Here is an 18,831-nt window from a genome sequence, read left to right on the forward strand (position 1 = left end):
AGTTATTTGTGTGCATTATCCATTTGTTGCCATTGCCCTACTTCGTATCCCTCTAGTCTTTCCCTGCCACCTAGCGGACTTCATTTTTTAAATAATTTTCCTCTAAAGTATAAAAGACTGTATGTTTCTATTTATTTTAAGGATTTTGTTTATTTATTCATGAGAGGCACAGAGAGAGAGAGAGAGGCAGAGACACAGACAGAGAGAGAAGTAGGCTCCATGCAGGGAGCCCGACGTAGGACTCCATCCCGGGTCTCCAGGAATCAGGCCCGGGGCTGAAGGCGGCGCTAAACCGCTGAGCCACCCAGGCTGCCCTAGACTGTATGTTTCTGAATGACCCATAATCTCACCCAGAGCCTGCTGTGGCTTTCAGACCTCATTCTGTGTGCACAGGCTGGGGGACAGGGAAGAGCATGGGGGGCAGGGGACAGTTACTGCTTTATTCTTACTTTTCAAAATCATGATTTCTACTTTATAATGTTTGGTCCCGTATCCCGAGTTTCTTCACTCAACGTAACGTTCTGAGCAATTTCCTGTTTGAGCACGGGCCCTTGAACAGCTGCATTGAATCCTACCCATCTGAGTCAGCTCTCCATTGTTGCATATTGAGGTTGCTTGCCATTTTGCTCTTGGAGAAACACGATGACAAGCATCATCATGGGTCAGCCTCTGACTGTAGAGATTGATTTTTTTTAAAGATTTATTTATTTGAGAAAGAGAGAGCATGGGGGGGGAGGCGAGTAGACACAGAGGGAGGGGGAGAAGCAGACTCCCCGCTGAGCAGGGAGCCTAATGTGGGGCTTGATGTGGGGCTTGACCCCAGGACCCTCGGATCATGACCTGAGCCGAGGGCAGAGGCTTAATCGACTGAGCCACCCAGATGCCCCTATAAAGATTGATTTTTAATCTTTACCTCAGTAGAAAACTGGTGGCATAAAAAAGTTACCAAATATTCCTGAGAGAAATGTAAATGACTTGAATTCTGGATTGCTTTTCAGTGCCGTTAGCACAGGTAACCGCTGGTGCTAGGTGCAAGGACAGGTGTGCGCCAGAGACTGTATTTGGGGGCAGCAGCATGAATGAGTAACCCAGAGCTATTGCCCCAGGGACTGTGATACTGGAAGGAAACTGACAGGTCGAGGAGGACAGGTTTAATGGGCACTGGAGTGGACGCTTAAGGCAATTAAATTCTTTTCCTGGAATCCTTAAGATGCCAAATTCCAATGGTCACATAGCACCGAGGGATGACGTCCTGTGTCAGGCACATTGACTCCAGTTGCTAGGAGGAGAATTGGGGTAGGGGCCTCCCTGCCTTGGACTCGAGGCCTCCACAGAGGTGTTGAGGTGGTCTCTAGGGACCCAGTATCTTGGCTTCAGACTCCTGCCCACAGCTCCGGTTCTCAAGCACCCAGGCCCACGGCCTGTTCTTCTCCTTGGCAGGTACGCTCCACACCATCACCTTCTTCTCCCTTTCCACGCTCATCATTTCCATGATAATCGCCTTCCTCAGCACTCTTCTGGGGAAGCTCCAGAGGGTATCTGACTATGAGGTGAGTTACCCTTCTTTTCCTCCCTTTGTTCTTCTGGCCCCCCGGGGGACACGGCCCTAGGCCACCTTCCAACCTGCACAGCCACAGTGCGAGAGATGAAAGGCTCTTGCCTTCAGTGATGGTGTGTGCACACTCAGTGTGCATGTGTGCGTGCCCTTGGGTGGCCCAGGCGCGGTGGGGAGGTTTCAAAGACGGCCATCCCCTCCTCCTCTCCCCTCTGGCATGTCCTCCAAACAGCAGGCTGGTCACGCATCCCTCCCACATTGTGAGTCTGTCCAGCCACCGAGCTGTGAACACCACTGCAAGGATGGAGGGTTGAGAGAGAAGGACGGGGTGAAGGGTGGAAGGGTGGGTGCGGAGGAGGACGATTCCCTGAGGAGGTGGAAAGGTATCACCTTTTAAGGAATCCCAGGCTATTGAACTAGAGGCCTGGCTGTCTGGGCCGTGTGACTCCTTCAGCTCTTTGCTACTGGGACCCTGCCTTGTCATCAGAGAAGGGAGCCAGTCCCTGCCTGCCGAGAGCCATGCCAACAATGCTGTGCGCTCTAGATGGGCATTTCCCAAAGGGGCGCAGTGCGTCTGTGCAGGCATGTTAAAAATGATTTCCAGGGACTGAAACATCTTTTTTATTTTTCATGGTTACCCATTATTCTGTTGGTTCGCATTTATTTCTGTGTCTGCTTTTGTCAGTTAATGCAGGTTTTCTGTCTATAATAGTAAATGGTGTCCTTTTAAAATGAATGTACAGAAAGAAAAGAAAGGAAGTTTGTTTAAAGTTCTGGTATCCTGTTGAGTCGGAGGAAGGAGCCTCTTAGAAGAGAATCCTTTTACTTTTAGTGGCCTTGTGTCTGGAGGCCCTGGGCTCAGACCCCCACAGCCCTCTCTGCCTGGCCCTTCCTCCATCCCTGGCTCGAGGGCCACGAGAAACCAGAGGGGACAAGGCCTCTGGCTCTGTCTTCCCAGTACAACAATGCCATGCGAGCTGGTTGCCCAGGTGTCCACTCTAGAGAAGGGAGATGGGAGGGGACCTAGACTGTGATTTCGGCAGTTCTCAGAGAGAGGAGAAACCCCGGGAGGAAAGAAGAGACTAGAGTCAAAGCAGGCTCATATTCAATCCTAATCCCAACTCTCTGCACTTCACCCCATTATGGATCTTGGGAATGGAACATTGAAAAGAGCCACCAGCATCCCAGTCCTCATCCTGTCCCCGTGGGCTTCAGCCCAGGCCTGCAGGTCTGGGCGTTCCAGGGGAGCCAGAGGTCCAGGTGCAGATCTGGCGGGGGAGGGAGCCAGAGGGTGGACGCCCCCTTTCTGTGACCCTGTACATCTCTCCCCACCACCGCAGCCCGAGGAGGAGATGGAGACCGTGTTCGACATGGAGCCAAGCAGCACCTCCTCCACACCCACGTCCCTTGTGAGTCAGTGCCTTCACCCTGGGGGACAGGTCAGGAGGGGGGTCATCTCTGGGGTGGGCGACTCCAGCAGCAGTGGGGGGGGGGCACCGGCATTTAGTGCCCACCCCCTGGGTACTGGGGAGGAGCCGGGGGCGCCTGGGCTCCCTCTCCTGACACAGTAGGACTTGGCCCAGGTCCAATTGCTGCCGTGGCCCTGGCTGAAGATGTGGGAAGATAGAAGAAACAAGACATACTCTGTAAGGAACAGAGAGAGGAAGAGAAATGTCAGGGAGAAGCCAGCCACAGCAAGCTCAGTCGTGTAGACACAGGGACATGTTGGGGCGCGGCCTCAGGACCGAAGGCTGCCTCCAAGGGCACACATGGCAGGCAGAGCGGCGCAGACAGAGCTGCAGGGAGCTATTGGGAGCCTGCACCGAATGGTAAGGCAGGGGTGGCGCCCGCAGCGTGGCTCAGCCTGGAGGGCCGGAGCGCTTGCCCAACCCCTGCCACCCCCGTGGTGTGGACTCACGGCCACCGACGCACGCTCTGAGCTGGCTACCGGCTCGGCCCATGTCCCGATCCCGGGGCGCCCCGGAGGAGCACCAAAGAAGGGCGCCAGCCGGCCCGGGTGCTCAGGGAAGGCCTCTGTCTAATCCGACTCTAGGAATGGGAGCAGGAGGGGCTGCTAGGTGGAGTAGGATGTGGGGGAAAAGCATTCAAGGAAGAGGATCAGCCTATGCAAAGGCCCAGAAGAGAGAATCTGGAGCGTTTGGGCACCGGAAGACAGTTTTCGTCCTGGTGGAAATGCAGTGGGCAGCAGGGCCCCAGGGGGAGAGAGGAGGCCCTGTGATTGTGGCAGAGCTGGGGACAAATGCACAGAGACAACCGTGGTGGACGTGCCCACCCCCTGTGCACAGAACTGCAGGTCGGCCTCACCTCGGGGGGAAAAACCCTGCGGAGAGGGGCAGACTTCCTCTGGGAGGTGTTGGAGAGTCTACACAGCTTTCAAAGTGGGGGCCTCTCTGCACGTAGCCTCTCTCCTCAGGGGCCCTCGCAAGACGACCCCTCTGGAATATTGTTGGCAATTGGTTACTGAAATCTACTTAGGAACCTGATACGTTGCCAATCTTGCTCCTCATCTTTATGATACACCCACGCAGTAGAGGTTTTTATGCTTTTTTGACAAACGGGGAAGCTAAGGCTCAACGTGGTCAATTAATTTAGACCCCAAGGCATTACTGAACAAAGAAGTGGCAGTACAAAGTTTGAACCGGGTCTGTCATGTTCTAAAGCCTGAGCTTAAAAAAATAATAATAATTATTGGAATTGATTTTTTTAATCTTTTGTGATAACAACAGTAGTCTATGAACATTGCAGATAATTATGGGGAAAAACAGATAAGCAAAAACAAGAAAATGAAAAGTTCATATTCCCACCATCCAGAGATGACTACTGTTAACTTAGTGTCTATTCTTCAAGGTATACACACACACACACACACACACACACACACACATACATGTATATAATTTTAACTAAAATGAGATGATGCTGTTCATACTGTTGTATAATCTGCATTTTTAGTTAACAGTTTCCATCTTTCCATGTATATAAATTTCTCTGTCTTCAAATACACAGCCCATATTGAAGTGGCTCTAAGTGTTTCAGAAATATCATTTACAAAGCACATCCAAACCAAGATCCAGTCCAGGCTCCATGCTAGATGACTCTGGTCCCTGTGCACATCTCCTGTAATTTCACACAATCTCTTCTTTATGACCTGCTGACCCAGCCAGTAGTCCTGCAGAATACCCTACCTTCTGGATTTTTCCAGCTATTTCTTCATGATGTCTTGCAACAGGTTCCACTATCTCCTGTATTCCCTGAAAACTAGACATTTGATCCAAAGGCTGAATAGATTCTGAGCCCTTGGGGCTAAAACACATTATGGGTAGTGCCGTGCACCATACCAAGAGACACAGAATGTTCCATTTTTTACCAATGATGCTGACTACTCCCAGATTAGGGGGATGACGGCCTCTTCCATTGTTAAGTTACCATTTTTCCCCTTATGACCAGAAGGTTTATATGGGGTTTACTTTGGAATCCTACAAATATGTAAATTCTTCTGTAGGAAGAGTGTTCCCTCATAGACCAGGACTGTTTGGTTTCACTGACATGAACTCCTACAGGAAAGATTTAATTCTATCCCATAATTACCTATTTTCAAAATAAGGAGTTGGTTTCAAAGCCATTCAAAGGATGACAGCTCTGTCCCTAGCACTTCCTGTTTTTCTACTTCGCTGCCCTCCCAGGTGCTCCTGGGACCATTCCTGGATTTGACAGGTCACATGACCAAGATCTCAGCTAGCAGTCTCAGTTACAAATCCTGATTCACAGGCCAGCCAATGACCCACCCCAGGGGGGGTGTGGATGTACCTCTCTGCTGTATTAAGAAGTGCACTATCTCAGAGGTGGGGTCTCTTCAGACCCCAGCACAGGGGAGCCTCGTGTCCTCTCCCCCTAGGTTCAGCCAGACCTGGAACCAAGAATGGATGGAACCGTACTGAAGGAGCAGTGGGCTAGGAGCTAGGAGGCCTGTGCTACCTCCCCCTCGGAGGTGCAGTTGCTCTTGGAGTGATCAAGAGCACCTCAGCAGGTGGGACAGCCAGGCCTCAGGCTGCTGGGGGAGAAGGAAGGACCTGTGGCTCAGAGGGGCAGAGGCTCCGGGGGTAGGGCATGAGTGCAAGGGCATGACCAGGGCCTGGCCCCAGATGTGACCTCACTCTCCTCTCCTCTCTCTGTCCTGAGCAGATGTACGTGGCCACAGTGCTGCAGGAGCCCGAGATGAACCTGTCCCCTGCCTCCTCCCCTGCTCGGCACACCTACGGTACCATGAACAGACAGCTGGAGGAGAGCGAAGAGGAGAGTTGTACGAGGGGCTTTGCGAGGGAGCTGGGCTCCACCCAGTTCCAGGAAGGGCTGGAACTGGAGGGCCAGAGCCAGTACCACTGACCAGGACCCCAGGCCTCCACCTGGCGACTCCACCGGAGTGGCGGCCAGGGGAGGGCCCGGCAAGGGGGAGGCAGGAGGGCCACGTGGACCTCCCCACTACCCCTTGCAGACTTTGGGAAGGCCCGACGGAGCTGTCTGCATCCCGACAGCTGTCGGCCATATGAAGGTCCCGACCTGCTGACCAGCTAGAACGGGAGGTGCTGGGCAGTGCAGGGGACCCCGGGATGGGATGGAGGCTACGGCCGGGCACCACATCTCGGCAGACGTGGCTGAGGCCCTGGGCATGGAGACTGCAGGCCAAGGGACCTTCCTGGGGTCAGAGTGGAGAAGGCATATGCACAAGGGAGGAGGCAGAAAGAAGCCCGCCGAAGACTCTCCAGCGTCTTTGCCACCCTTCACCAGCTGCCCTGCCCAGGAGCTTCCACTGCTGCTCCGACCCCGGCGCCCAGCCCTACTCCCCCCTCCCCCGCAGCCTGAGGAAGCACAAGTGTGTATGCTGGGCCTTGGCAAGGACAGCCCCTGCCTGGGGATTCCCCGGAGCCAGGGGCGGCTGAGACCCTTCCTAGCACTCTGCCCTGCAGCAGACTCCCCCGGAGCTGCGGGGTAGAGACCCTCCTCTGCTCTATTCTTGCGAGGGCAGCTGGGACATGATCACTCCAGGCTCATTAAATGGGACCTGTGTGCATTTTGATGAAGGCAACCTTGGCTGGTTACTACGAGGTGGGAGGGGCAGAGGCAGAAAATTCACGGAGAGGGGTCTTCTCCCCAAATGCTGGGTGATGGGAAACCAGATACAGCTCTCCAAGCCCCAGGCCTGATGAGAGGACCCTCAAGGTCAAGGACATGGCCCCTGAAAGTTGTTCCTGCCTCATACCCACCTGAGTGCCTGGACCCTCAGCATAGCCAAGGTGGGCAGCAGCTTAGGGTAAGAAGCCCATGCTTCAGACTGAAGGCACTGGCCATTCCCTGGCCTCCCAGTAGGACCCTTCCTCCCTTGGGGCCGCCTGTACCCTGAACTGAAGACCACCCAAGTGGCCTCCAGTATGGTCCTGGCCCAGACACTGCAGACACCCTGCCAGGGACTGTGGGGGTGGGGTGTGTCCTCCATGGAGAAGCCCTTTCGGGTGGAATAAGGCTGCCTTCCTAGGGCCACCACTCGGGACCTTTGTGGAACTGAATCCTGAGTAGGAATAATGCTGGTAGCACCCAGCCACTTTGTCATGGTTATAGGGGTGCAGACCCCTGCCTCTGAGGACAGCCACCCCCCCCCCCACCCGGCAGCACAGCAGGGGAGGATGCAGAGATGGGCTGACTGAGGCCTGAGTGGGTGAGGAGCAGCCAAGTCAAGGGGCTCTGCATGCTATAGAGCTCTCCTGAGCTCCCTGCTCCAGGGGTCTGGGTCCTTGCAGCCAACCTGCTGAAAGTAGGCCCCAGGCTCACTCACCTGAGCCTTTCCCACCAGGTGCACATGGGTGCCCCTGAACTCAGACCACCTGGGTCTCAGCCCTGCTCCACCTGTGCCCATGTCTCAGCTGCAGAAGCTCCAGGCTTCACCGGAGGGAAAAATAGCCCTCGAGAGGCAAACATTGCTATACTGCAGGGGCTTGGCCCAGACCTTGGCGTAAGGGATCTTCCCAGAGAGCTTGAGTCAGCTGGGGCGTCAGCAGTCTCTCCCACTCCTTGTCCAGTTAGGAATAAGGAGGAAATAATACCCAGCCAGTCCCTGAGGGCTGCTGCCTCCTAGCATTTCACCAGCCAACAAAGGGAAGGGTCCTTTCCAGAGCAGCGGTCAGGGCCCCAACAGGGAGATCTGCCCGTGCCACGGGGAGGTGGCCGGCTCCAGGCCCTCCCCCGCCCCCGGGAGGCATATTTGGTGTGCGTGTGGCCTTCCTGCCAGAAGCTGGCATGTAGGCTCTCCACTGGGTACTACTTGCTGGCACCCCCCCCCCCATCCCTGCAGCCCCTGCTGGACTATTCCTGCCGCTTCTGTCACTGCCCCTCCTTTGTCCCCTGCCCACCCAGCAGCCTCTGGGTGCTGCATATGGAAAGGGTCCCAGCAGATTACTCGGCAGCATGGCTGGGGGCTTCCCCCTTTGCATATGGGCCAAGCGCAGTTGGTTCTGAGAGAAGACAGTGCAAATGCTGGGAAAGCTCCAGAATCCTTTCACTTCTCAACTCTTTCTGGAGACCGAGGGCAACCGGCAAGTCCTCCCCACTCTCCCCCCATGGTCACTGTGAAGGCAGGGTGGCCATGCTTTGGCTCCTTTCCCACCACATGCAGGCCCTCTCCAGGCACCTCCCCTCTGGCCTGCCCGCTCAGCCCACGCTTGTCTCACCCATTGGCCTCCACCCACCACCGTCGGACCCTACCCCACAGTCTACCTCCCAGCTGTCCCTCCCCGTCCTTCCACGGAAACACCACCCCCCCGCTTGATTCCTTCTGGAGGGGGCTGCCTCTGAGGGAACCCAGGATAGCCTAGAGCCTCTAAGAAGTGCCCCACTGGGCCAAGAGTAGCTCCAAGCCTGGCTGCCTCTTCCTCAGATGCTTCTGGAAGCAAAGTGCCTATCAGCAGCATTGCATCCTCTGGGGCCCCCAGTGTGGGGTGTGGACTTCCCTTGGCCACCACCACTAAAGGAATGTGCCAGAATGCCGAACCTTCTTGTTATTAATGCTATGACCGTGCCTTGAATAAATAAGTGGTCCCAACCTCTGCTGGCCTGTGCCTCTGCATCTGGACTGGCCCAGCAGGACCTTAGCTGGAGCTGCTAAGGCTGGAGCATCCCCTACCTTGCTCCATGGCTTTGGCCCCTGAGGCCTTCCCAGGCCCCTGTTCTCCCAAGGGAAGGCCTGACGAGTGCCGCCTGGCCTGCTGGAGAGACGGGGTTGGGGCGGAGGGAACCTCACTCCTGCGGTGGGCACTGTCAGAGCCCCCTGGGCAGTAGCAGAGGATTTCCTGGCCCATGAGCTACCCATGAAGCCTTAGAACAGCCTCCCCTGGGCAACAGAAGTCCCAGGGTGAATGCCGGCCCCCTGAGTGGGCTGTCGGCTAGACTAGCTGCTGGACTTGAAAAGATGAAGATTTCTGGCAGAAGGCCCTAGAAAAAGTGGCAGACAGGGCTCAGGTCGGTTGGCCTCAGCCAGCAGCAGGAGGGCGGGGGAGTGGTGAGGCTCGACCCTGGGGAGGCCTGAATGGAGAAGAAACACCCTCGAGCAAAGGTTATGTCTTCTGTTGTACCCACGGTAAACTGGGGATAAATTCCCTGCTCTGGGGGGCAGGGGTGTCTCCCGGCCTAGGAGAGCACAGTGCTGGCCTTCCTCCACCGGCTCCAGGACCCTAGGCTGGTCCCGAAAACAGCAGTAGGATGATAGCAGCTCGACATTACCCAGTGGAGCAGATTCAGGGGGGTACAGAGGGAATGAGGTACAGGGGGAAGAAGCCTCCCTCATCCTACCCTGTGAAGATAGGCTGCCCCAGGGCCACTCCCCAGCCCCATCGCTGGACCCCTTCAAGCTTTCATGGCCCACTGGCAGGCCTGGGTTCAAAGCCCCCACTGGCCTGAGCCTGGGCATAGGACCAGAGCCCACCCCTGTGACCCCCCTCCCCTCTAAACAACTATTTTCCAAGTCAAGTCAGATGAGATCCACCAGGGCTGCTTTAGGGGAGAGAGAAACATGAAGACCATTCTGGCTGGGTGGCAGGGGCTGGGCCTTGATGCCTGGGAACAGGGATGGGCTGATGGCTACTGTAGGACCAGGGGCCTCGTCCGTGGATCTTCCAGGCCCTGCCACAACAGCTGCCTCCCAGGCTCTCCTCCACAGCCCCCAGCACCCCTCAGCTCACAGGCCCTGGGCCATTACTCGGTCTGGGGACATTTCAGGGGACTTTGCTGAGAGAGAGACAGAAAGACAAGCTGCAGAGGGCGGACTGTAGCCCCAGGCATGTCAAGTCCTGGAAGGAAGAGGGGGTCGGTCAATCCGTACTCTGCCGGCAGGACTGGAAGCCTGGAAGGTCCAGACAGCTGGGCTGGGAGTGAGACTGTGGCACAGGCCAAGAGGGAGGCCTGGGGCCCTGGAGGCCCAGGACCCGGATCTGATGGGGCCCTGGAGCAGCTGACTGTGTGCTGCACTGTGCTTTGCAGGGCAGCCTCCCCCGAGCTGGGGGGCCCTGGGCCCCTGAAGGCTGTACCCAGAAGCCAAACCTTGGGGCGGTTTCAGGCTCCTCCAGGGCTGGCTCCCCACCACCTAATCCCGTCATGCCGGAGGGAGCTCGGATCTGTCCCGAGGACACTCTAAGCTGGCCAGAGCCTGGCTTCTGAGTCAGTCTTGGGGCAGGCCCGGGGTGGGGGGCAGGAGAGCTGGCTTACTTACAGGAAGGCAGTGCAGTTTTCTCAACAGAGCCGCTTTCTCAACATCTGGTGGCCCCTGGGCCCTGACAGACCCGCAGATCTCCAGCCGCAAATGCTACAGTTCTCCATCCCGGCTGCAAGTGAGAGTCTCCTGGGAGGTTTTAGACAACCCCAGGGTCCAGGCCTCATCTCTGAACAACCCAAAATTTCTGGGGTGGGACCCAAGGGCCCCTACTTTACAAAAGCCTCCGCACTCGAGTGTCAGGGAGGGCTGGAAGGGCAAGGCTCTTGTGGAGGAGGAAAACAATCACAGGCCAACACCCCTGGAAGAGGGGAGCTGGCCTCGGCACCTCACACTGTGTCTCCCCTTGGGAGGGCCTCCCACCGGTGACTAAGTACAAAGCCACAGACGGGAAGGCGCCCCTCCTTCACGTTGCCTCCAGCGAGCTCAATGTCAAGTGCAGGTAGGTCATCAACAGGCCCAGACGTTCGCCTTCTGTCTTCTAAGCGATCAATACCTAGCGCTGGCCCAACTCCCATTATCATCTGTCTTTGTAACAAATACTATTGTTTGGGCCGGAGAGACACATACGGGGCTTCAAGCATAGCTTCTGGCTACCATGTGCCCCCTTCAGCGAGGTCTGAAGAATCACCTCTCCTCTCCCCCTCTGAACACAGAGCCCAAAGTGTTTTTCATGTCAGCCTTCCCATTTGGGTTGCAAGAGATTCCAAGTGCAACAAGCCAGTGTATATGGCAGATGTCAGCAGGGACAAGCGCTTGGAAGAAAACACAAAGTTGGTGAAGGGTAGGGAGTGACTACAGATGGGGAGGATCTCTGGAACCAGCTCCTCCCTGGGATGAGACATGTGGGTGCGTGCATGAAGGGGGCAGACTGGGGGGAATAAACACAGGGTCCCGAGCAGCAGGACCTGGGCTTTACTCCAGCAACGTGGAGGCTACTGGAGGATTCTGAGTGGGGAAGAGATGTGATCACTGTAGGCTCCAAGGCCATCACTGCAGCCTCTGGGTGGGGACAAGGTGGAGGAGACAACCCCCATTGGGGCTCTGCTGATGGTATCCAGCCAGACAGCAAGGTAGCCCAGACAAGAATGGGGCCGGGAATGAGGAGATGGAGACATCCGGAACAGGTCTGAGGACTCGTGGATGGATTAGATGTGGGGTCTGAGAGAAAGCAAGGAATTGCGGATGGCTCCCAGTTCTTCTGCCTGAATGGCTGGGTAAACTGGTTTACCAAGGCAGAGGATGCTGGAAGGAGCAGGCTAGGGAAAATACCAGGCTCTACTTTGGTGGTGTTACATTTGAGATGCTTAATAGGGATTCTGGGCAAGGGGCTGGATACAGGGGTCTGAAGTGGGGGGCGTTAGGCTGGAGATGCGACCCAGAGCCACCAGTTTCTGGGGTGTTGAGGTCATGGGGCTGGCTGGGACCTGCACAGGAGGCCAGAGGAGGTCCACGGGGGATGGGAGGGGGAATCTGCAAGGAGAAGGAAGAATGAGCATCGAGGAAGAAAACCAGGAGACCTTGGCATCTGGAATCTAAGGGAAGAAAAGGACTCAAAAATTAAGCAGGGATGGGCTCCTCAGCAGAGAGTCTGCTTCTTCTCCCTCTCTCACCCTCTGTGTACACACACTCTCTCTCAAATAAATAAATAAATAAATAAATAAACAAATAAATAATCTTTAAGAAAAAGTAAGCAGGGACCCCCCCACACACACTTGACAGTGATTACAGTGTACAGAGGGGTGAGTTTAAAGATGCCCCAAGGAAGCATCAGCCAAGTCAGAACTGAGAGGCCTCTGGACAAGAGAGCTGGTTTCTCCCACAAACCAAAGGCCTGGGAAGAAGGGAGAGGGGCCAAGAAGGAGAAGTTTAATAGACATAACAACGTAAAAATTTAACGTAAATTTAAAAATCAACCAGATGCAATGTGTGGACCCCTCGGCTGAGCACCACCTGCTGAAAGACATCAGGGAAATCTGGAAGCAGACTCGGCATCGGGCGAGGCTGAAGAGATATTGCTCATGTTGGCAGGTGTGTTGATAACGTGGATGAAGGTGGAAAAGGTATCAGCCACACGTTCCTACGTGTGGCTTAAGTCTTAGGTTCGCTTTAAAAGTCTCCAGCAGGGATCCCTGGGTGGCGCAGTGGTTTGGCGCCTGCCTTTAGCCCAGGGCGCAATCCTGGAGACCCGGGATTGAATCCCTCGTCGGGCTCCCGGTGCATGGAGCCTGCTTCTCCCTCTGCCTCTTTCTCTCTCGCTGTGACTATCATAAATTAAAAAAAAAAAAAAAAAAGTCTCCAGCGGAATAAAGGGGGTGGGGGAGGTCACTTGGGTTGCATCAATGCTGGGTGAAGGGTACATGGAGATTCACTAGGCTCACATATTCTGTATGTGATATTTTTCTCTAAAAAAAAAGTTTAAAATGCAGAAGTGATCAGCTTTTCCAAGGATGCTGAGCAGAAGAGCAAGGTGAGGACAGGGACAGAACAGAGGCCCTGGGTGACCTCGGTGGGACAGATCGGGGCGAGGATGAAAACCCGGGTGAAGTGGTGGTCCAGCTGTGTGCCCAAGAGGAAGAAGAACGGAGTCTGGTGCCCTGCCAGCCAGTTTCTATCACAGACCCCTCACTCCGTCTCCACCACTGGCTTCTGGCCTTCCTCAAGCCTCTCCTTCCTTTTATATCCACACTGGCCCTGACCCTCCTGACCTCATCTTCCCACCTGCCCTGGATCCCCTGCCCTGTGGCTTCGCCTGGCCACAAGCCAACACCCAAGAAAGGACCAGCCCCCAGACCAGTCAGAGAGGCACACAGAACAGGTTTATTCCTCATGAGCTTACACAACCACGGCACGGCACGGAGCGGAAGGTAAAGGTGCAGACAGCTTGGGGGCGAGGACAGAGGGCCTCTCCGGCACTTTCTCTTCTATCCAGCAGCCTGAGTACAGGCACACACCAGCTATCAAGTGTGGAGAGCCGTGGCCCCGCAGTCCATGTGAGCAGCGGCAGAAAGGAGGCTCAGGGGAGATAAACCCCAGCCCTGCTGGAGAGGGGCCGTGAGGAACAGCCACGGGAACACAGGCCCCTTTGGAATGAAATCACCCCTCATTCCTTGCTCTTGCTCTTCGCCAGCCCCCCCCACCCCCCTGCTGGCTAGCCGGTTCCTGCAGAGTAGAGCTACAGGAGCTCCCAGCAGCAGCGCTGAATGAGGGAACGGGACACAGCAAAAGAAAAACCCCTCGGGCAGGTAGCATCTGAGACCCGGATGGGCCCACTGCAGACTTAGGTCAGCTCTCTCGTCCTCAGCGGGTCCCCTGATTACCTGCTCCCACTACCTGTGATTCCACCATGAAGACTAGAAAAGTCCCTCCTCTTTACTTGTGAAAGGCAAAGGCCCCAGGAAGAGAAAAGCATGGGAGGCAGACAAAATGGGAAGGTGCCCGAAGCTCAGCCACCACTCCCCGGCTGGGCCTGGACTCACCTGACAAGGATGGATGGCGGGCACCCCTGCTCTCACAGCTCCCCACCTTCCCAGCCCCATGCCACCTCTGGGACCAGAGCACTGGTCCTCTCCTAGAGGAGGAGGTGATGCCAGAGGGAAAAGAGGGCAGGCAGGGAAGAAGCTACCGGGCGTGCGGGGAAATCCAGAAGCCCCCTCCTGAAGGGAAAGCCACCCCCATCTGCAGCTGGAGGTTAGGGGGACTGACACCCAGTCCCGTTCTATTATCTCTCCGGGATGGCCAGGGGACAAGGACCAAGGGGCAGGGAGGCCTAAGGGAGCCTGGGCTGCAGCAGACACAAACAGATGGGGCCTCCAGGCGGAGGCTGCTGGGCAGGGGCCGCCTCTTAGTCACCGTCCCAGCCTCGACTCATGGCCTGCACCACGGCCCCGTAGAGCTGGCTCCAGGCGGCCCGCACGGCTGGCGTGAACGCGGGGCCCAGGCACTTCTCCAGCATGTAGAGCAGGGACTCCCCCACCGTCTGCAGAGGCAAGCGGCACCGTGTCACCCCTGAATGGAGGAAGGCCTCGCTCCATTCCACGGGTAAGAAACGGAGGCCCGGACCTTTCTTCTCTCCTGCACAGGGCCCACGCTTCCCGAGCGGGGTACTGCCCCCATCCCTGGGTGCCACACTGGACACTCTTCCCCCTTCAATGTGAGGCTTTAGAGTGAATTGAGCATTTCACTCCACTCCCAGCCTCGCCATCACCCCATGACTGGGGCCAAGGCTTTGCCTGGGACCCCCAGCTCAGAGCAAGCAAAGTCACTGCCACCCCTCCCCGTCTTCATTTCTTCCTCGCCAAGGCAGTGCTCGTGGTGTTAAGAGCCCAGACTCTGCAACCAGACGGACCTGAGTTCACTTCCTGATCCCGCCATTTATGAGCTGTGTGGCCTTGAGCAAGTGCGGTGACCTCTCTGAGCCTCAGATGCTTCATCAGTCAAAACAGGGAAAGTAAAAGTTCCAACTCATGGGATTGCTGGATTGAGTAAATGGGATCATCTACAGAAAGCTCTCAGCATCTGTACACAGTAAGCCTTCAAGAATAATAACGGCTCTCGTTTGTTACTGTTAATCAGAACAGAATATGGTTTACTTATTCCACAAATATTTACTGAACATCCATTGAAGACCAGGCGTCGCACTAGTTCTGGAGACAGAGAGGACAAGACTACCTGGGTCCCTTCCTTAGGGCACTTACCATCTGGCAAGGCGACTGGACCGTGGGACAGACTGTCACGTCAGTGGCCCCCACTGAACCACACCTCAAGGATTCAGGACCCCTCCCAGTGGGGTCCTTCCACCATGAGCCTGGGCTCCTTGTGCGCCTGGCTTTGGCCAATGGGATGTTCCCCAGAGGGATGCAAGGAGAGGCCAGACGCGTGCTGGCACGCTGGGGTTCCACCCTCTGGGAACCCAAGCTGTCACTCTGGGAGGAAGCTCAGCGAGGCCACAGTAATGAGACACTACAGGGAAAGAGACCCTGAAGGATGACGGGCTGTCTTGGATGCAGCAGCCGCAGCTGAGCTCCCAGCTGAGTGTAGTACATGAGTGACACCAGCCCCTTCGTGTGGAGCTAAAGCACTGTCCCACCGAACCCAGAGAAATCAGGAATCGTTTGCTTGGGATGGTTTTATACACGGTAACAGGAAACTGAGAAGACTGGCCAATCCCAGAAGCTCTTTAACTTTCCACGGTTCTAAGAGAAGCCAAACCAGGGAAGAAAAATTGGAGGCTCAGAGTCGTCAAGGCAGTGTCAGGGGTCACACAGCACAGAAGTAACAGATGCAGCCCCCCCACCATCCACCCCGCCTGGTCCTAGTCATCTGAGGGGATGGGAATAGGGAGAAAGAACAGATGAACAGGGAGGACTGGGAGAGTTGGGGCCTCAGGTGAGGCGCTCCAGAGAGAGCAAGAGCCCCTTTACCCACCGAGAAGGAGCTGAGCTTCACACCCACTGCACGATGCTTCTTGCCCAGGCCAGCAAGGTACTCCTCCAGCGAGGACAGGTCCTCTACATTGGTCACAGCAGTGTCAATCACGAGCATCACCTGCCAAGGCCAACGCAGCCGTGAATCAGAGAGGCCAGAACAATCCCACCTGCTCATAACCACAGTCCAGAATCTGGGGATCCAACCAGGAGTAAGAGAGGTCACCAGGACCCTCGGTTTGCCAGGATCAGAAATGCAAGGTCATGGGGCATCTGGCTGGCTCGGTTGGTGGAGTGTGAGATTCTTGACCTCGGGGTTGCAAGTTCAAGCCCCATGTTGGGTGTAGAGATTACTTAAAAAAATAAAATAAAATAAAATCTTTTAAAAAAAAGAAAAGAAATGCAAGGCAATCTGTGTGTACATACAGTAGGCACTCAACATGTGGCCAAACTACTGATGTTAGACTGTGATGGCAGCTCCTCTCCTCTAGGGTCTCAAAGCCCTAAACACGACAGCGGGATGGTGCTGTCTGCCCCAGACAAGGAGAAACTGAGGCACTGTGAGAGTCATGAGCCTCTTAGGGAACCCCAGCCTGGGCGTCAGAGGCAGATGGCCCCTAGTGGGTCAGTGCCAGTACCATCTCTGGGAGCTGGGGACCAGCTGGCTGCACACACGGTGCCCCAGGCTCTGCCCAGCCCAGCACATAGGGCAAGGAGCAGACATCTCTGGCCTGGGGGAGCGGCAGAGGGGAATGAGACCAGGCCAGGGCAGAAGTCACTCTCCTGAGGAGCCCGAGTCCCTCACTCTCTCCTGGGAAGGCGTCCTGCTGGATCTGAGGCCACCCCGCCTCCTCCTCACCTTCCTGATGTGGTCCAGGAACTCGGGGGAGGACAGGCAGTCCTCCGGGCTGGAGAACTGGCGGCAGTTGTACTGGAAGAGGGGCAGCAGGTCAGGCTCCAGGTCAAACAGCCTGTCGGGGGAGACCCACGTGTCAGCCCTGGGGTGTTGGTCCCCCCAGGCCCCGGCCAGCCCCGCGCACCCTGGCTGCCCAGCAGGCTGGGGTGGGGGTGGGGAGGCAGGGATTCAGCTGGGAGCTAGAACACCCCCTCCAACTGGGCACTGACCCCTTTGCCAGCTTTGCTGGTGACCCTTTCTCACCTCTTCCACTGCTTCCGAGGGTCATCCTCTCCCGGGACCTGGCATAGAGCAGCCCTCCATAAACAGGTCAGGGGGCTGGGACAGGGAGGGGTCCTCAAATAGGAAAGCCCTTCTCTCCTTTCTTTCCTCTTCTCTCTCTGTGTCTGTCTCTGTCTGTCTCCCTTCCACTCTTGGGTCAGAACCTCCTAGTCTCATCATGTCTGCAGAGGCTCGGCCAGTGATGATAACAGCACTATTAAGAACTCCTTAGGGCAGCCCCAGGGGCTCAGCGGTTTGGCACCACCTTCAGCTCCGGGCGTGATCCCAGAGTCCCAGGATCGAGTCCCGCGTCAGGCTCCCTGCATGGAGCCTGCTTCTCCCTCTGCCTCTCTCTCTCTCTCCTCTCTGTGTATTCTAATAAATAAATAAAATCTTTAAAGAAAAGAACTCCTGGGCACTGAATACTTTACATGTGGTTAACTTCTGTATCCCTCACAGTCCTCAGCAGCAGGTATAACTGTTACCCCAACTCTTACAGAGGAGGAAGCAGAAGCCCAGAGAGTGTAAGTCCCTTGCCTCCGGTCACACAGCTTGGAAGTAGCAGGAGCACAGAGGGGGCCCGAGACAACAGCGGGCTTAGGGAAAGCTGGGAGGCGCCAAGTGGGAGCTCATCATTCACATCTGAGAGGGCTCATGGGGCTTTCGGGTAACCCCACTAATCGATTCCCCCTTTGTTTGGGGAGGCGGTTTTGCAAAACAGCCTCCTCAGAAGTTCTGGGCTGGCTTTGGGGGCCAAAGCTCCGGAGAAACCACGGTGTCCGAGCCGTGCCCTTGGTGATGGCAGAGGGGCCGCTGTTCCTTTCCCCCTGGGGCCCGCGCACCCCCTGGCCCCGGCCGCGTCTCGCGGTTCTCGGGTCCCAGCCCGGCCCCAGCCCGGCCCCAGCCCGGCCCCAGCCCGGCCCTGTCCTCCAAGGGCGCGCCCCGGGCCTGGCCGCGGCGCAGGAGCCCTCGGGGCGCCCTCAGGCACCACCCGGGGGCCCGCTCAGGAGCCGAGCCGAGCGGAGCGGGGAGGGGCGCGGCGCGCGCCGAGGGCGCCCGGAGATGGCCGGGACCCGCCGCCGGGAAGCCCCGCTCGCGCCCTTCTGGCCGGGGCTCGCCCGCCGCCCCCTCCCCGCCCGGGGCGCGCGGGCCCTCACCTGGCGAACAGCACGGTGCCGTGCTCCAGGGGGCTGCGGCGCACCGCCCGCCAGCTCTGCCGGATCAGCTCGGGCTCGGGGCGCTCCATGCTCGCCCGCGGACGCCCTGGGGGCGCGGCCACCGTCACCGCACGTGCCGCGCCATGTCGGCGGCGACGCGGGCCCCTCGGCGCCCCCCGCGGCCCCCCGCGCCCGCCCGCGCCCGCCCGCGCCGCCGGGACCCCGCTCCGGCCGCCGCGCCCTGCGCCCTGCGCCCTGCGCCCCGCGGCTCCCACAGCGCCCCGCCCCGCGCCGCCCGACCCGGCGCTTTAAAGCCGCCGCGGCCCCCGCCCCCTCCGTCCGTCAAGGCCCTCAGCCCCGGGCAACCGGCTGTGGCCGGGGACGACCCGGTGGCCCGGAAACGCCTGGGCTTCAGAGCTCAACAGAGAGCGTCGAGCCTCTCCGGGCCCGTTTCTCGTCCAGGACCCGGTGACGATTCCACCGCTTGCTGCTTGGGGCACCGATCGCACCCGATGGCGACGGCGTTGGGGAGGCTCTGCACGGGCCACCTCTCCGCAGCCTTCCCTCGAGGACTACCTGGAGGCATTAGAGCCTGCGCCCCCTTGGCACCGGGTCTCCCTCCTTCCGCCCCGACGTGGGGCCCCGTGTGAGCGGCTGAGGCTGGGGAGGCCCCCGCCCTGCTCTGGCTCTGACGAGGCCCGGCAGGCTGCCCACCACCTCCACCTCCATCCCGGCTCGCTGGG

General features: G+C 57.4%; 2 protein-coding genes across 10 annotated transcripts in view; one reads left to right on the top strand and one right to left on the bottom strand.

Moving 5' to 3' along the window:
* Positions 1-8,668, top strand: part of TMEM63C (transmembrane protein 63C) — a 76,332-nt gene extending 67,664 nt beyond the window's left edge. For 8 of the 9 annotated variants that reach the window (XM_038545400.1, XM_038545394.1, XM_038545393.1 and 5 more), the window contains 3 exons: positions 1,441-1,550; positions 2,896-2,964; positions 5,759-8,668. In XM_038545400.1, the coding sequence (XP_038401328.1) occupies positions 1,441-1,550; positions 2,896-2,964; positions 5,759-5,959 (380 nt within the window). In that variant the 3' untranslated portion in view covers positions 5,960-8,668. Of the gene's footprint in view, positions 1-1,440; positions 1,551-2,895; positions 2,965-3,138; positions 3,385-5,758 lie in introns of all 9 variants that reach the window. The other variant, XR_005363596.1, reaches the window with a different exon arrangement.
* A 5,504-nt stretch (positions 8,669-14,172) lies between these two features.
* NGB (neuroglobin) lies at positions 14,173-18,177 on the bottom strand. The gene is made up of 4 exons (NM_001003356.2): positions 18,089-18,177; positions 16,614-16,725; positions 15,756-15,875; positions 14,173-14,307 (listed from the first exon to the last, which is right to left on the bottom strand). The coding sequence occupies exons 1-4, from the start codon at positions 18,175-18,177 to the stop codon at positions 14,173-14,175; spliced, it is 456 nt and encodes a 151-aa protein (NP_001003356.2).
* Between the last annotated feature and the right edge of the window lie 654 nt (positions 18,178-18,831).

The sequence above is a fragment of the Canis lupus genome, chromosome 8 (assembly GCF_011100685.1).
Source record: "Canis lupus familiaris isolate Mischka breed German Shepherd chromosome 8, alternate assembly UU_Cfam_GSD_1.0, whole genome shotgun sequence".
In the NCBI taxonomy this organism is placed as follows: domain Eukaryota; kingdom Metazoa; phylum Chordata; class Mammalia; order Carnivora; family Canidae; genus Canis; species Canis lupus.